Source organism: Chenopodium album, chromosome 17 (assembly GCF_948465745.1).
Source record: "Chenopodium album chromosome 17, dcCheAlbu1.1, whole genome shotgun sequence".
Lineage (NCBI taxonomy): Eukaryota > Viridiplantae > Streptophyta > Magnoliopsida > Caryophyllales > Amaranthaceae > Chenopodium > Chenopodium album.
Window position 1 is genome coordinate 36,074,260 of NC_137850.1, and position 16,099 is coordinate 36,090,358.

A 16,099-nucleotide genomic window follows, 5' to 3' on the forward strand; every position below is an offset into this window, starting at 1 on the left:
CTTGTGTGACCGTTAATGTTATTATGAACTTAAAGTACAACATTATATTGAATAGTGACTTAATTTTAACATACTGATCTTTATTATTCATATTGACCATTATATTAAAAATTTCATTAAAAAAATTAACCTCTTATAACTTTTATAATGTCACACTAACTTTTATTTCAACATAATAACCTTTATTTTAATATAGTGACCTATTTTTATTAATAAAATAATCATATTGTGTCTAATGTTGGTGGTTCACAATAAATTAGTGTGAACCAGGTCCATTTAAAAATTTATAGGTTATCTATATCTAACTTATTTATATAATTTGCAAATGATTGCACTACTAAAATGAAACCTCTTCGTTGTACTAAAAAAGATAGTTAAAATCTTACAAAGGATGAAGGTTCCTTGGTCTCATCTATCATTTATTCATTTGATCCAAGATTATCTTTTAATATAAAAGATATTCTTATAAATTCATCATTTTTTTCCTTCTCAGTCGAATATTCATCTTATATTAAAGACTGAGAAAAACCAATATCCCATATTATCTTTCAAAGGAAAAAAAAAAGAAAAAAGGTTGAGTGATAGTGAAATAGCTGTGTTTTACATATATACCTAATATATCCCCCTATTCTTAGTTTTCTCTTTTATTCGTTCATATGCTGCCATCATACTTTCCCTAAAAAAAACAAAAACCAAAATTTTCTCATATAGAGGTATGAATTCCGAAATACTGCAACAACAAAACAATGGTTATTGGATACCAATAACCCCAGAAAAGCCACATTCGACCCTCACAAACAATACTACCAGCAATGTGACACCAACGACTAGATGTGTATCCGGTCGAAAACAACCTTGTGGTTCATCATATTCGGAGATTCCTGACTCAGTTAATGGTGCAACTTTTGCTGGAGCTAATCAATTTGGATTTCAACACAATACTACCGCGAGCATTGATCCTGGTATCTACACTCATCATCTACTGTTGTATTAGAAATTTACTGTCTTTTTCTTGATTAAAATTAAATTGATTAAGAGAATTTTCAAGTATCAATTTATGTGCATTACTGTTGTCTTTGGTTATTCTACTATAATCAATAAGTTTTAAATTTGATTCTATTAAATATAATAAGTAAATTTTGGGAATAAAGCCTGGATTATTTTATTGAGAATGCTAACTTATAGTTCTTTTCGTGTCTTATGTCAAATTAGGATTTTTTTTGGATTAATTGAGTCTGTCAGGTTTCGGGTTTTGGGCCCGGTTAAATTTTTCATCGTAGAATTTATGCTCTTTCCAAAGACTACTGATTAAACAGTACAGTTAATTTTTGACCCAGAAATTCGATTTTTTTTTTTTTAATTTTTTTTTCCATACTTTTCTCACCAATTTAACAAATGCTCCATTGGGTTCCTAAAAAAAAAAATTGCTCCATTGGATTCTTTTGTTCATAATTTTCGTGCAACTGACGCACAAGCTGTTGTAGAGCAAAAACAGAACAGATTTTTTTTAATCAGCTGAGAATTTTTTTTTACTTCAACTCTTTAAATTCAGTTTCATACTTAGACAAAGTATTGTTTTAGTTCCATTGTATAATATGTATACTAAATTTATGATTGGTGTAGGAGTGCATACATGGAATTGGCTTCGAGATATCCTATAAAGAAAAGAACCAATAAAGATGAGGATAGTGGTGGAGATGTATCTACCTCAAGCAGCCAAGAGTCTACGAATAGTAGTAATGTAAAGGGCCCGATCATCGTGTATCCTGATGACGAAGAAGAAGCAACTCCAACCGAAACAGAACAAGAAGAGTCGTGGAAGAAAGAATATGACAGTGCTATGAAGGAAATGCTAGCATCTTTGCCTAGTTTTAAAGGCAAAGAAAAGAAAGGTGAAGGTGCTGAAAGCTTTGATTGGGATTCGATACGATTGCAATTCCTAGGAAAGAGTACTGAAAGAAGCCCTGAAACACAAGATTCTGTTGATTGGGAAGCAGTAAGGAAGGCGCCGATGATGGACATTGCTGAAGCAATTGAAAAGAGAGGCCAACATAAGATTATTGGGAAAAAGATTCAGGTACGAACCATGGAATTTTGTTATATTAGTTGTATGAAGCGATGAAAATTTTCGTGTAGAGAATGAATGAACATATTATTAATGCTTGTTATTCGTAACTTCAGAGAATGCTCAATCGACTTGTTGAAAAGCATGGTACTATGGATCTTGAATGGTTACGTGAAGCTCCATTTGAAATAGCAAAGTAAGTTAAGAATATACTCATAACATTCATTTTCTTGCAAAATTTTTAGGTTTGTATAAGAGATTAAAATTTGATTTCCTTTGTTTGATTTTCAGGGCATATTTGTTAAGTTTCTATGGACTTCTTGAAAAGTGTTGAATGCTTGCGACTTTTGACGCTTGGTCACGATGCCTTCCCCGTAAGAGTTGCAAATTTTTTTGTAATAGTAAATGGTTTTTAATTTCTTATTACACGTATAATATAAAATCAGTAAAACTTATTTCAATTCGGTAAAAATAATTTTAATTCAGCAAAAATAATTTTAATTTAGTAAAAATAATTTCAGTTCGCTAAAAATAATTTCAGTTCTTTAAAAATAAGGTGAAGTGCACGGGGCCATAATCCCCTTATGCAAAGCTATCTAGTGTACTACACGTATAGGTTACAATTTGAGATTATTTCTTACTCTTTGTAAAGCTATTTAAAGCTACTCAAAATATTTGTGCTAATACTTTCAACTTATGTATGCCAGGTTGATGTAAATATTGCTAGAATTGCAGTGCGTTTAGGCTGGGTTCCTCTCAGTAAACTGCCTGAAGAAATTCCCTTTCATCTTATTGACAAGTAATATATACGAACTACGAAGTACTTTAATATCATGCATGTTTTAGAACTTGGATAAAAAGAGTATTCGAGAATTTCTAACCTTGATAGTAATTTCGTGTAGGTACCCAAATTTTGATGACATTCAAAGATATCTTTGGCCCAGAATAGACCATATGGACAAACAAAAATTGTACGATTTCTTTGTACTCCCTCCATTTCTTCTTATTTGGAAATTTTGACAGATGTATAATATGGAAAGGAAGAAATTCAAAAAGAAACGTGGAAGGTATTCTTATAAAATCGCTAGAGTTTATTATTCATATATTTTCTTGTTGGATTACAGGTATAAAATTCATTATCAAGCGATTACATTCGGGAAGGTACTTTTTTTTTTTTTTTTTATTTATTTTTTTTATCATCCGATCTCCATGTAGTACATTACATAATTTTATGGATAATGTGCTTATGTGCATCTAGTGTATACTGGAGTTTCTTTGAATGTGTGTTTTGACTGCACTAACCATATAATTACAAAATGTTATTATGTTGTAGGTTTTTTGCATGAAGAACAATCCCAATTGTAGAGCATGTCCATTCAAGAATGAATGCAAGTATTACCAGAGTCTTCTAGAAAGGTTTGTAGCATCCTTGACACGTAATTATTCTATTTTAATGTGAATTTCAATTTTATGTGAATTTCAATAATGAAATAATGAAATTAGACTTTATAACTAATTCAATAATAGTATATGATATCATATATATTTTTTATATTGTAGTTACACTATTGGCCTCGACACAGGTTGTGTGATTTGCCAACCCCTTTACATAGTTTATAAAAAGAAAAAAAAATCACTTGTGCCGATTTTTTTTGATTTGGCTTAGTTATATATAATGTATTGTATGGTACGCTGACAGACATTTTATCTATATCTAACCTATTTATAATTTGTAAATGATTGCAGTGAAAAAATGAAAACTCTTCGTTTGCCTTGGGTAAAGTCGAAGAAGAGTTCCAAAAAGATGATTAAGAACCTTCCGAATCCTTTTGACATCAAAAGGGAATGTTCTACATCTCAGCTTATAATGTCATCGATTTATGATTCATCTTTATACAAGCCTTTGCATTTTCCAATGTTACATAGTAATTTAGATTCAGATGTTCGGAGAACGGCTCAATCCCCTATTGTTGAGTTTCCGTCTTCTCCAAAGAACGTTGAAGAATCAGAATTACCTGACATTGAAGATTTATTTAAAAATAATGCTGATGAGGTGAATGATGAATTTATACTTGTTGATATTGGTACGTCTAAGCATACATCGTCAAATCAACTTGTAAAGGCTACAATGTCACCTAATTTATTGTCAAGAGCCTTAATTAGCGTACTTCAAGATGATTATATTCCTTTACCAAAGCAAGTTATTCAAATTTGATTGAGAACGGAACATCAAGTGTAAGTATTAATATTTCAACAATTCAAATTTATTATGGATTTATTATGAATATTATTTATTAAATGATAATCTAATATTGACAATAATGTGTTATGCAGATATGAATTGCCATATAATCATCCCTTGCTACAAAACGTATGTATTTCTTTGTTGAATTATTTATTTTATATGATTTAAAATGTTTATAAATTAAAAAATGAAAAATGCAACTTAAAAATGGAAAAACAAATGAAAATATAACATTAATTACACGTGATTTTGTCACGCGTTTCTAAATTATTCTCCTCTTTTTGTTTGTCCCATTTTGACTTTTAATAGTCAAACTTTTAAAAATTTGACCAAAGATTGTTGTTAGATTTTATAACTTTTAGTAATATATAATATTAAAGAAACGGAGAGAGTACTAAAAAGATATTAAATGCTCCTTATTAGTCTTAAGGACTATATACAACATTAGTTTTTGCCCCGTGCAAATGCACGGATTTATAATAAGACTTAAAAATAATAAAAGTCAATTAAAATGGATTTAGTTTAATAAACTGACTTATATATATCATTTTTTTTTTTTGAATTTGAAATTTGAATCATTTAATTTCTATCCTTAAAACTCTCTTGTTAAATACACATGGTTTATAATATTTTTTTTTATAAATTATTGTAAGTTCTTATTCATTAAAAAAAAAGCACGTTATTTTTTAAGAAAACAAAAGGAGAAAAAGTAAAATTTTTTGGGCGGAAATTTTTTAATATAAATGCGACACGTGTACTTTTAGGGATACTTATGGTGATTATTTTAGTATATAGTATAGATTATGCTTAAAAACAAATTTTTTTTTTTTTTTTTTTTTTTTTGGTTTGGTTAATTTTTGATAAGAATGTAGGGAACATTATTGTTTGGAAAATAGCAAGAAGCTTGATTTCAAGTGTTATCAATTATGCAAAGTGTTATATACAAAGTATATATTTATACACACATGAAGTACATATACGAAGTACATGAGGATCTAAGTGTTGACACTTGGTGCAAATTTGTTTATGTATTTATAATAGTGTATTATGTATCTAAAACCATTCTAGTAAACTTTTTTCTTAGATTTAAAACTTGGTGTATTAGAATGGTTTTAGATTGTTATTGAAAATTAAAATATAAAATTAGCATACTCTATAAGCTAAATTTTTTAAAAGAATCCCTTTTATTTATAGTATCATGCCTTTAGGGGTATGCAATAACAAAATTATTCATAAAGTATTCTAACAAATGTAATGAGAATATTTCATACTACATTTATTTATTATAAAAATTAAGAATTTAATGAATTTTCTTGTAGACTTAACAAATTTAGGCACATGTTAGACAAACTATATAACTAATTTTTGTATGTGATTTGTTATATTCTTACAGTTTGAGAGACAAATAGGGAACATTCCTTACCTTCTCGCCATATGGACACAAGGTAATAGTTTTATTTTTTATAAAATTATTTATTTATTTTTCTGTACCAGTGTCCAGTAATGATATTTATATAAAATTTTCTAGTCATATAATATAATGTATTTTGCTAATTGCATGAATAAAGTTATTATATACTTTATATTCATAATTTGTAATTTAATAGGTCAAAATAAAAAGATGAGCGGTAATTTAGAAGGATCATCTGATCATGTGGAAAATGCGTGTTCAACTGATAATGTTTTTGATGAATCTTCGACAGTGTTAGGAACAATATTGGTAAGCAATTTAAACAAGTTCTAAATTAAAAAAATTTAATAATTATTTTATATTTATAAAGCCAACCTTTTATAAATTAAATTGTATCACAGATACCTGTTCGAACAGCAATGAGGGAATCTTTTCCACTCAATGGTACCTATTTTCAAATTAATGAGGTAACTAAATTTCACTTATTGCGTAAACTACTAATTCGTATTTTATCATTTGCAACAAAGAAATTATTTTTGTCTCAAAAATAATACCTTCGTTGCAAATAATAATAAACGAAGGTAATATTTATATTATACTTCCTCTGTTACGTATTATGTGCAACATTTTCCAAAAATGGATGTTACACATTATCTGCAACAAACTAAAACTTTCCTCTTTTAATAATTTTTTTTACTTAAAATGACCAGTGTACCCTTAGTTAGTTTTACTAACACATATTAAATAATTAAGATTATATGTTATCAACATATTAACCAAAATTAATTAATCAATTACCTAAACTCATCCCAATCTCTCTCCTCTCTCACAACCACACCCACCACCATTATCACCAACTTTTCTCTCACCTGCCTCGTAGCCGCCCCCGCCGCCACCACCACCACCACCACTTTTCTCTCTCTTCTCTCACAGCGACGGTCCGAATCCACCCCAGCCGAAATCCCTCACCCGCCCACCCAGCCCCAACCCCAACCCCGAATCCCCCTGAGCACCTCCCCTACATTCATGTCGCCGCGAAATTCCCCACCCAAGTCGCCTAAACCTACCCCTGCCGCGCCGAGATCCCTAGAAAAACCCCAATCAAACCCATCCCAAACCCTAACATTGCTTCTTTATTTCCTCGCTTTGCTCGGAAACCACCGCCGATCGAGTCACCGACCTTAGGGGTGAAAGTTCGGTATTCGGTTTGGATTACACCCCAAACCGAATCCAAACCGAATTATTTCGGTTTCGGATTTTTGAAACCGAATCCAAACCGAATTTGGATTCAATCCAATCCAATCCAAACCGAAATAATTCGGTTTTGAGAAATGAATCCAATCCAAACCGAAATTTTATGGGTTGTTGTATTGGGCTAAAAATCTGGGCTTTTTATTGGACATATAATTTTGGGCCTTTTGAAGGCCTAAATTTTGTACCTGTTCCTGAACAAAAGCATAAATTTTAAGAAACAACTTTCACAACCATAATCATAATGTCTAGGATTAGTGAATTACAACACTCAAGTCTTGACTAAAAAAAATTGTCCAGCCATAGTAATTAAATTACAGACATTGTCCACATTGAGACATAACAACTTAACAAGTCTTAAAAATAATAAAACAGTCCACATGATAATAAAACAGTCCACAAATCAACAAAGTAGTAGGCAGTAGCTAAAAACATGGCAGATTCATTCTTGGGCTCTTGGCAGCAACTTCATTCAACATGGCAGCTTCATTCTTGGCAGCTAACTCTCAATCAAGCTCAACCAAGTCCGGGTTTTGACCACCAATTGTCATATTCCTCAAGTCTAATAACATTAAAAAAAATAAACAAGTTACATAATATATATGAAATAATGAAAAAAATAACATATGATAATTGTTGTTTTATATTACCTTCTTCAAGATCTTCAACTTCTTGTAAACACTCTTCTATATTAGGAAAGGGAGAAGAACGTAGCCAATTTTGAGCACAAACAAGTCCTTCAACGACCCTCGGAGTTAAGGAGCTCCTAAATGGGTCTAGAACCCTACCACCAGTGCTGAATGCACTCTCAGAGGCTACTGTTGAGATAGGGACAGCAAGTATATCACGGGCCATTCTTCCCATTGTTGGAAACCTAGCACTATTAAACTTCCACCACCCCAAAATATCAAAATTTTCAGAATCCTCCTCCGTATCCTCTTCTAAATATTTGTCCAACTCAATTTTTACATCTCCATCTTTCTCACACTTGTGTTTCTTATACTTACTCTTCAATACCTCAATCTTCTTGTGTTTGGGAGAAAATAAGGAATTGTCCATACTTGAGGACATTTCCTCCCTAATCACATCACCAGAAGAAGAACCACGATACTCCTCATACAAAGCATTCAAAGACTCTTTCAAATTATTCACCAAAACAGATGCATGCTTAGAATCATAAATTTCAGTTATCATCCACTCAACATAATCTAACTTATAACGAGGATCAAGCACAACAGCAATAAAAATCAGCATGTTCATTTTCTCCGGATCACCCCAATATTTGTCATATTTCTCCTTCATTTTAGAAGCCATAAGACACATCTCCACATCATCATTTGTAATCAAATCTTTCAAAAGGACAGCAACACTCACCAATTCATGGAAAAATATATTGGAAGTCACGTGCAAAGACCCAGAGACACGCAAAGTAATATCATAAAAGGCTTGTAAAAATTCAGAAAACCTTCTAACTGTTTCCCAATCCTCAGAAGTAGGGCAGCCCTTCCCCTCCCTCTCATTTAACTCAATCACATAATGAGGGTCCTCCTCAGAGTACCTCTCAAAAGCAAACTCAAACACTAAAGCAGCATCCAACATTAAAAAGGTGGAGTTCCACCTAGTAGGCACATCAAGGCACAATAACTTTTTAGAGTTGATTTTTTCTTCCACAACACATTTTTTAAACCTTACCAACCTAGCAGGGGATTGTTTGATGAATCTTACAGCTTGTCTCACACGAGTAATAGACTCATTTACAATTTTCAAGCCATCAGACACAACCAAATTCACAATATGAGCAACACAACGCATATGAAGGAACCGACCCTTAAGAACCCCAGCTTTCCAACCATTTATTTTCCTTCTCATATATCCTATTGCGGTATCATTTGAGCTAGCATTATCAACAGTTATGCAAAATACTTTCTCAAGTTCCCAATCAAGCAAACATTTCTCAATTTCTTTCCCAATTTCCTCCCCCTTATGACTTGATAAAGGACAAAAATTCAGAATACGTTTTTGCAAATTCCAGTCATTATCAATAAAGTGAACAGTCAAGCACATGTAATTAATTTGTTGAATAGATGTCCATGTATCGGTTGTTAATGAAACCCTTGAATTACACTTTTTTAATACTAATTTCAGCTTTCTTTTTTCAATTAAAAAGGTTTCATAACAATCTTTAGCCACAGTAATTCTAGAAGGGACATGAAATCTAGGCTCCATTACATTACAAAAATGTTTAAAGCCTACTCCCTCAACAAACTTAAAAGGCAATTCATCAACTATAACCATGTAAGATAAAGCATTTCTAATTAAAGTCGGATCATATTTCACATAAGACAATCCACTAGTACCACCACTTTCATTTTTACTACTTTTGAAAGACAACAAACTTTGTTTTGAATCTTTAGGAGTATTATAGGGATACTTACGGCATCTATTTATATGAGCCCACAATGGACTAGTGCCATTTCTCTTTGTACCACACTTGTATCTCATACCACAGTACTTGCAACGTGCTTCCATTCCAGTGGGTGTTTCTTCCTTGATAAAGTGCTCCCAAACCTCGGAACGATCCTTCATTCTCTTCCTCTTGGGTTTGGATTTTTCATTGTCAGATTCATGCTCCTCAATAGGGACATTCCCTTCAACATTACCCATATTTGTGGACATTCTGATAATTTGATTTAAAACAGAAAAAAGAAACCATCACCATCAGTCCATCACAGCAACCACATTATATTCAACAAGACAAAAACTAGAACAATCAATCTATCAAACAGAGGCTATTAAAAACCAACGATTTTTATGCAAATCTATGAAAAACAATCAATCTATGAAAAACAATCAATCTATCAAAAAGAACAATCAATCTATCAAACAGAGGCTATTAAAATAAGCAATCTATCACAGTATTACCAATTCGAACATAATACTATAATAGAACATCATATATGCATGCTTCTCCAAAATAACAAAGAAACACAACTATTCAAAGGAATATCAACAATTCAAACATAACAAAACATGAAATTCGCCAAATCGAAAAGAGAAGTGAAATCTGAAATGAGTACCATGAAATTCGAGCATACCTTTGAGGCTTTGACTCACTGAGAACGAACACTGGAACAGAACACAAGTTCACTGAGGTGGAACGGAACACAAGTAGTGGAACGGAACACAAGTAGTGGTGGTGAAGTGGTGGATTGGTGGTGGTGGACGGACAGAGTGAGGTGGTAAGGGAGAAAAGAGGGAAAATCTAGGGTTTTAGTGAGGGAAAGAGAAACGGCTGAAAGGGAAAAAGGAAAAGAGGGGACGAAAATATTTAGGGTTTGAGTATATATATGTAGGAAAATGGGCTAAGATAAGTGGGCTTATAAATTTCGGTTCGGTGTTCGGTTTTCGGTTTTTAGAATCCCAAAACCGAATCCAAACCGATATAATTCGGTTTTCATTTTCTCAAACCGATCCAAACCGAAAACCGAACAAAACCGAACCGAATTGCTTACTCGGTTCGGTTTGGTTCGGTTTTCGGTTTTTATCCAATCTACTTTCACCCCTAACCGACCTCCTTTTCCAATATATAGTATTAATGGTACAATATATTGCTCGTATATATTTTTGATTTAACATTGCATTGGATCATTATAGGTTTTTGCTGATGATGAAACCACTCAATGTCCAATAAAAGTTCCTACAAGTTTAATATGGATGTTAGAGAAACGAACTCTACATTGTGGTATGTAATTATGAGATAATTATATTTTGTTTTTCAACATTATTAAGTTGGGGTTGTAACAATATTTAACAAATATAATTTGTTTATGTCTTGTTAGGTTATATTTGTACAAGGGGATTTAATCGGCAAACTCGAGCACCAAAGCCATTATCACCCAAATTTCATAATCGCTCACAAGTTAAGGGGAAATTGCAACAAGAAGACGAAGAAGATTATATATAATATACATTTGTGTAATAGTTAATGTTGCATTTGTCTTCTCTTATGTTGTAAACATTTATTTATCAATTATTTGTAAATAGCATATTGTATAGTATAAATGCTTTTAATTCATTAGAAATTTAAATTTAGAAAAAAAAAACAACATATATCTATCCACTAATTAATCTTAAAATTTGTTGTATACACCCGGATCATTTGCTCATTTAATCAATCTCATTTAATAAATGAATAATAATTATTTGCTCATTTAATCAACCTCATTTAATAAATGGTAATGCAAATACTCTACGAAACTTGAAGAACCCATCATCATCTTCCTCTTCTTTGTAATTTGGTTCAACATTATCATAAAATTTGCTACTCCAGCTAACATTTAAACAATTCTCTCATCAGAATAAGCTAAGCAATTTGAAAGCGCCGATGTTTGAAACCGTTGGAAGATCGATGTTGACGGAAACTTCGCCAACGGTAATGGAAATGGCATCTTGAATCTACTTCAGCTTCCGTGGTTATGGAAAAGGGGGAAAATTGATCGATCAATCGATCGAACGAAGAGAAGAAGAAAGTCCAGGCAAGCAAACTGATCAGGAAATTATGAATACGCCCCAGGATGTACCCGGGTGTATAGAACAAGTTCTCGCAATTCACTCCTTTACTCTTTATCCCTAAATTAAGATATGACGTATACTGTACCAAAAATATACAAGTGGATAAATGTTACTTTATCTTAACGTAAACATTTTTCCAATATACTTCGTATAATCTTCAAAAAATTTAATTATTTCGTATTTTAACATAGTCAAATGAGATATTGATAATTCGTCAATATGGCTCACGATTTAGCAAAAATGCTTTTCTATGAGTTTGAAAAATGTTTTTTTACTAGCGCAACACATAGTACGAGCAAATTCAAGTTTATCAGAATGAGAAACAAGCCTTATTTATCAAGGGGTTTTATTGCACTTTCATCTGAAAATTTAAGGGCAATACTGACATTTTCGTTAGACGTTGATTTAACGACGTTATAAGGCTTTACTGAGCATTTTTCCACTCTTCTTGTAATTCTGTACATTTTCTCTCTCCTATAGTAAAGCTGAAATTTAGTCCTCTTTAAGAAGTTGAAATCAGAGCACTCAACCATTGAAGGTGGGGAAATAACCTTCAATAGGACGGAGTTGTGCACGAGGATGTAAACCTTTCCTTCCTCTAAGGTTTAACCATACCCTTCTTTTCACCCTTTTCAATTAGGGTTTTCGTTTAGTTTGAAATTGTGGTGGTGAAAGTGGTTTCACGAGCAGTCAAAGCAAGAAGAAGATGGAGTAGGGAGAAGAAAAGGACAAAAAAATATAAAATAAAATACCAGTCGCCGCCGAGAAGCCTTATTACTGAATTCATAGTTGATCTTAAATATCAATTTGAAGGTGGAGCTATAATCTGAAGGTGGAGCTCGGTTCTGTTTTTTCTCCCCCTTTTTTTACACACTCTCTCTTCTGAAATGTTAACCATGCGTTAACAGAGAACCGTGAGTCACAGCTGGCATTTGAGCAGATATACATTTTTTTATTCCGGAATACGAGGCAACTTATTTACCAGATTGCCATTTGATAAACACTTTCATTTTGAGAAACCGGGCTCCCTCGCATAGTACGTACCACGGTACCATACAAAGTTCAACATTTCTTTTGGCTTCGAGTTAACTTTGGTTGTTCTTAAATTCTTCCACTCTAAACTCTTTACACTATTTGAATTCATGCAATTTAATTGCTAATTTATCAATTTAACTCTTCGACAAAGATGCTCCGCTTATCCCACTTCTTCACTCTTTTTCGAATGAACTTCAAGACTGGAACAAGAATGTGTTTCATAATATTTTCAGAGAAAAAAGACATTTGCTGGCCCGAATTCAAGGAATCCAAACCAAATTAGCGTTGCATAGAGATTCTGGTTTAATTAAACTGGAAGCAAAGCTAAGGAGGGAGTTAGATACCGTACTTCATCAGGAAGAACTTCTTTGGTATCAAAAGGCTCGTGTGGATTGGCTTCAATATGGTGACCGCAATACGACCTTTTTTCATCTTAGTACTGTTGTCAAAAGATGGAGAAACAAAATTGTGGCCATTAAAGATAATAATGATCAATGGGTGTATGACAAGGAGGAGGTGAAAAATACTGTGGTGAATTACTTCTCCAATTTGTTTTCTGATGATGGTGATACCCCTGTTTATGATATTCCCAGAGGAGTTTGTAACTTAATCCCTGCCTCTGACTGGGAAATTCTTGCTCGGCCATATTCGAAATGTGACATCGACTTGGTGATTAAAACTATGGGCTCTCTTAAGGCCCCTGGACCTGATGGTTTTCAAGCCCTATTTTTTCAAAAAAACTGGAAACATGTTGCACCGAATGTCTATGCTATGGTGCTCAAAGCATTGGAGGGGAATGGGCTGCCGGAGTGTTTGAATGAGACATATATTGTTCTTATCCCGAAAATTGATAATCCGGAGCAACCTTCTCAGTTTAGGCCAATTGGTTTATGTAATGTGGCCTATAAAATTATAACAAAGGCTATGGTGAATAGAATTAAGTTGGTGCTACCAAAACTTATTGCGGATTCACAGTCAAGTTTTGTTCCGGGGCGTCAAATCACGGACAATATAGTGATTGTGCAAGAGGTGCTACATACTATGAAGCGTAAGAAAGGAGGGAAGGGGTATATGACTATCAAGATCGATTTTGAGAAGGCCTACGATCGTTTAAAGTGGGATTTCATCCGCGATACTCTTATGGAGATGAGATTCCCTATGGTCATGATTGAAGTAATCATGGAATGTGTCTCTACTGCATCCATGAAAGTACTTTGGAACGGGGAAAAAACTGATTCCTTTACTCCTTCTAGGGGCATTCGGCAAGGGGACCCCTTATCTCCTTATCTTTTCGTACTTTGTATGGAAAGACTGAACCAAGTAATTGAAGAGGCTATTCTTGCTGGGAGATGGAAACCAGTGTATGCAAGTAGGGGTGGACCGCTGCTTTCGAATCTATTCTTCGCGGATGATCTAATCCTTTTTGCTGAAGCTTCGACAGAACAGGCCTCAATTGTGAAAGATTGTCTTAATCGGTTTTGCTCAGCTTCGGGTCAACGGGTCAGCTTATCCAAATCGAGAGTCTATTTCTCACAGAATGTTGATGCTACTGCCCAACAAAATATTTGCCAGGAACTTGGTATGGAGCGCACTGATGACTTGGGACTCTACCTTGGTATGCCAACCTTGACAAGCAGGGTCACACGAGAGACTTATGCACACTTGTGTGAGAAGATTGATAGAAGACTCACGGGTTGGAAAACCAAATACTTGTCTCTTGCGGGTCGAATTACTCTCACCAAATCAACCCTCACAACCATGTCCAACTATTCTATGCAGACAGCCAAATTGCCGAGATCAATATGTGATGAAATCGACAAAAAGGCAAGACGCTTCATATGGGGAGGGACTGATGAAAGTAAGCGGATCCATTTACTTTCCTGGGATACTTTGCAGTTACCTCGAGAAAAGGGTGGAATTGGATTAAGATCAGCAAGGCAGACAAACGCGGCTTTCCTTACTAAGCTTGGGTGGAGAGTCCTCTCAGAGCCAGATTCTTTGTGGTCGAGGGTGCTTAGATTCAAATATTGTAAAGGACGCTGCGACATTGACATGTTTCAACCTACTTCTTGTATGTCAAATGTGTGGAGAGGGATTTCGGAGAATGCTCCTCTGTTGAAAAAAGGTTCGAAGGTTGCTATAGGTAATGGAAAGAGAACTCTGTTCTGGGATCATTGCTGGGCAGTAGATGAACCCCTTCGTGTGCATAGTGTGGCTGCTATCCCTGATGAGATTGATGGTGCCACTGTTGAAGAAATGTGGGCTGCTGAGGGTGATTGGCGTTGGGATTTATTTTCACACCTATTACCCCCACATTGCTTGAAACGAATTGCTTCTCACAAGTTAATTGAGGATCCTGAAGCTAGTGATTTGTGTTATTGGAAGGGTCCCAACAAAGGTAAATTTTCAATCAAATTTGCTTTGAAAATTATGCGTGATGATGATCAATTCCCTACGGATAATAAATGGGAGCTAGCTTGGCACACCCCGGTTCAGCAGCGCATTCGCACCTTTTTATGGCTTGCTCTACATGATAGAGTCCTCTGTAATGCTAATCGAATGAAGAGGCATCTTCTGGATGATCCTCGCTGCACTCTTTGTTCACTCAATGCTGCTGAAGATCTCATTCACCTGTTTCGTGACTGCCCAATTGCAAGGCAGATTTGGAAAAGTGTAGGAAGTGCAGCCCTTTATCCATCCTTCTATAATGGCGATATCACACAGTGGCTGACTCGAAACCTCAAAGCAGAAGGATTAATATTCTCTGAAAAATGGCCAACATGTTTTGCAATTACACTATGGTGGATCTGGAAATGGAGGAACAACTCCACTTTTGGCAGAGGTGAGAAGATACCTGTAGATACAGGGGTGTTCCTTCATTCTCAAACTGAAGAAACCTGGAACACTTATTCCCTGGTAGATGCTGCTACTGCACAGATCAGAACTAAGAAGGAAGTCTTCATCAAATGGCTTGCTCCCCCAAATTTGTGGCTAGCTCTCAACACTGATGGTGCGGCAAAAGGCACTCCAGGACCTGCTGGTGGGGGTGGAGTGATTCGAGACTGCTCTGGTCATTTTGTAAGAGGCTTTACAGCCAACTTTGGGGTGTGCAGTGCATATAAAGCTGAGCTACTAGCCTTAGAGATTGGACTCAAGAATGGCTGTGCAACTAGGACCTATCAACATTATGATTCAAATGGACAATGAAGCATGTGTTGAAGCTATTCGAAGCAAGGATCGAAATGCAGGGGAATGCTATTATATTCTGAATTCTTGTATCAACCTTTTAAAAAACTTTGGTAGTAATGTTATTGTAGTACATTGTTATAGGGAAGGCAACAAAGTTGCTGATAAGCTAGCTAATATGGGTGTCCCTCTTGAAGAGCGTGTTGTTTATTTCGATGAGCCTCCAATCGAAATAAAGAACATACTTTGGGAGGATACCATAGGTGTGGCCTTGCCACGACTTATCGTGTAATTGTTTGCCTTTTATTGAATAAACGGGCTTGCCCTCCTTTGC

General features: G+C 34.4%; 1 protein-coding gene and 1 long non-coding RNA gene across 2 annotated transcripts; both read left to right on the forward strand.

Moving 5' to 3' along the window:
• Positions 1-2,778: 2,778 nt before the first annotated feature.
• On the forward strand, positions 2,779-3,458 carry LOC145589295 (uncharacterized). Its single transcript, XR_014101640.1, has 3 exons — positions 2,779-2,864; positions 2,968-3,036; positions 3,190-3,458. It is a non-coding gene; the product is annotated as an uncharacterized LOC145589295 (long non-coding RNA).
• Positions 3,459-3,818: 360 nt separating this feature from the next.
• On the forward strand, positions 3,819-15,786 carry LOC145588890 (uncharacterized). Its single transcript, XM_081645482.1, has 7 exons — positions 3,819-4,261; positions 4,400-4,436; positions 5,704-5,755; positions 5,918-6,030; positions 6,123-6,188; positions 10,627-10,714; positions 12,731-15,786. The coding sequence occupies exons 1-7, from the start codon at positions 3,819-3,821 to the stop codon at positions 15,784-15,786; spliced, it is 3,855 nt and encodes a 1,284-aa protein (XP_081501608.1).
• The last annotated feature ends 313 nt before the right edge of the window (positions 15,787-16,099 follow it).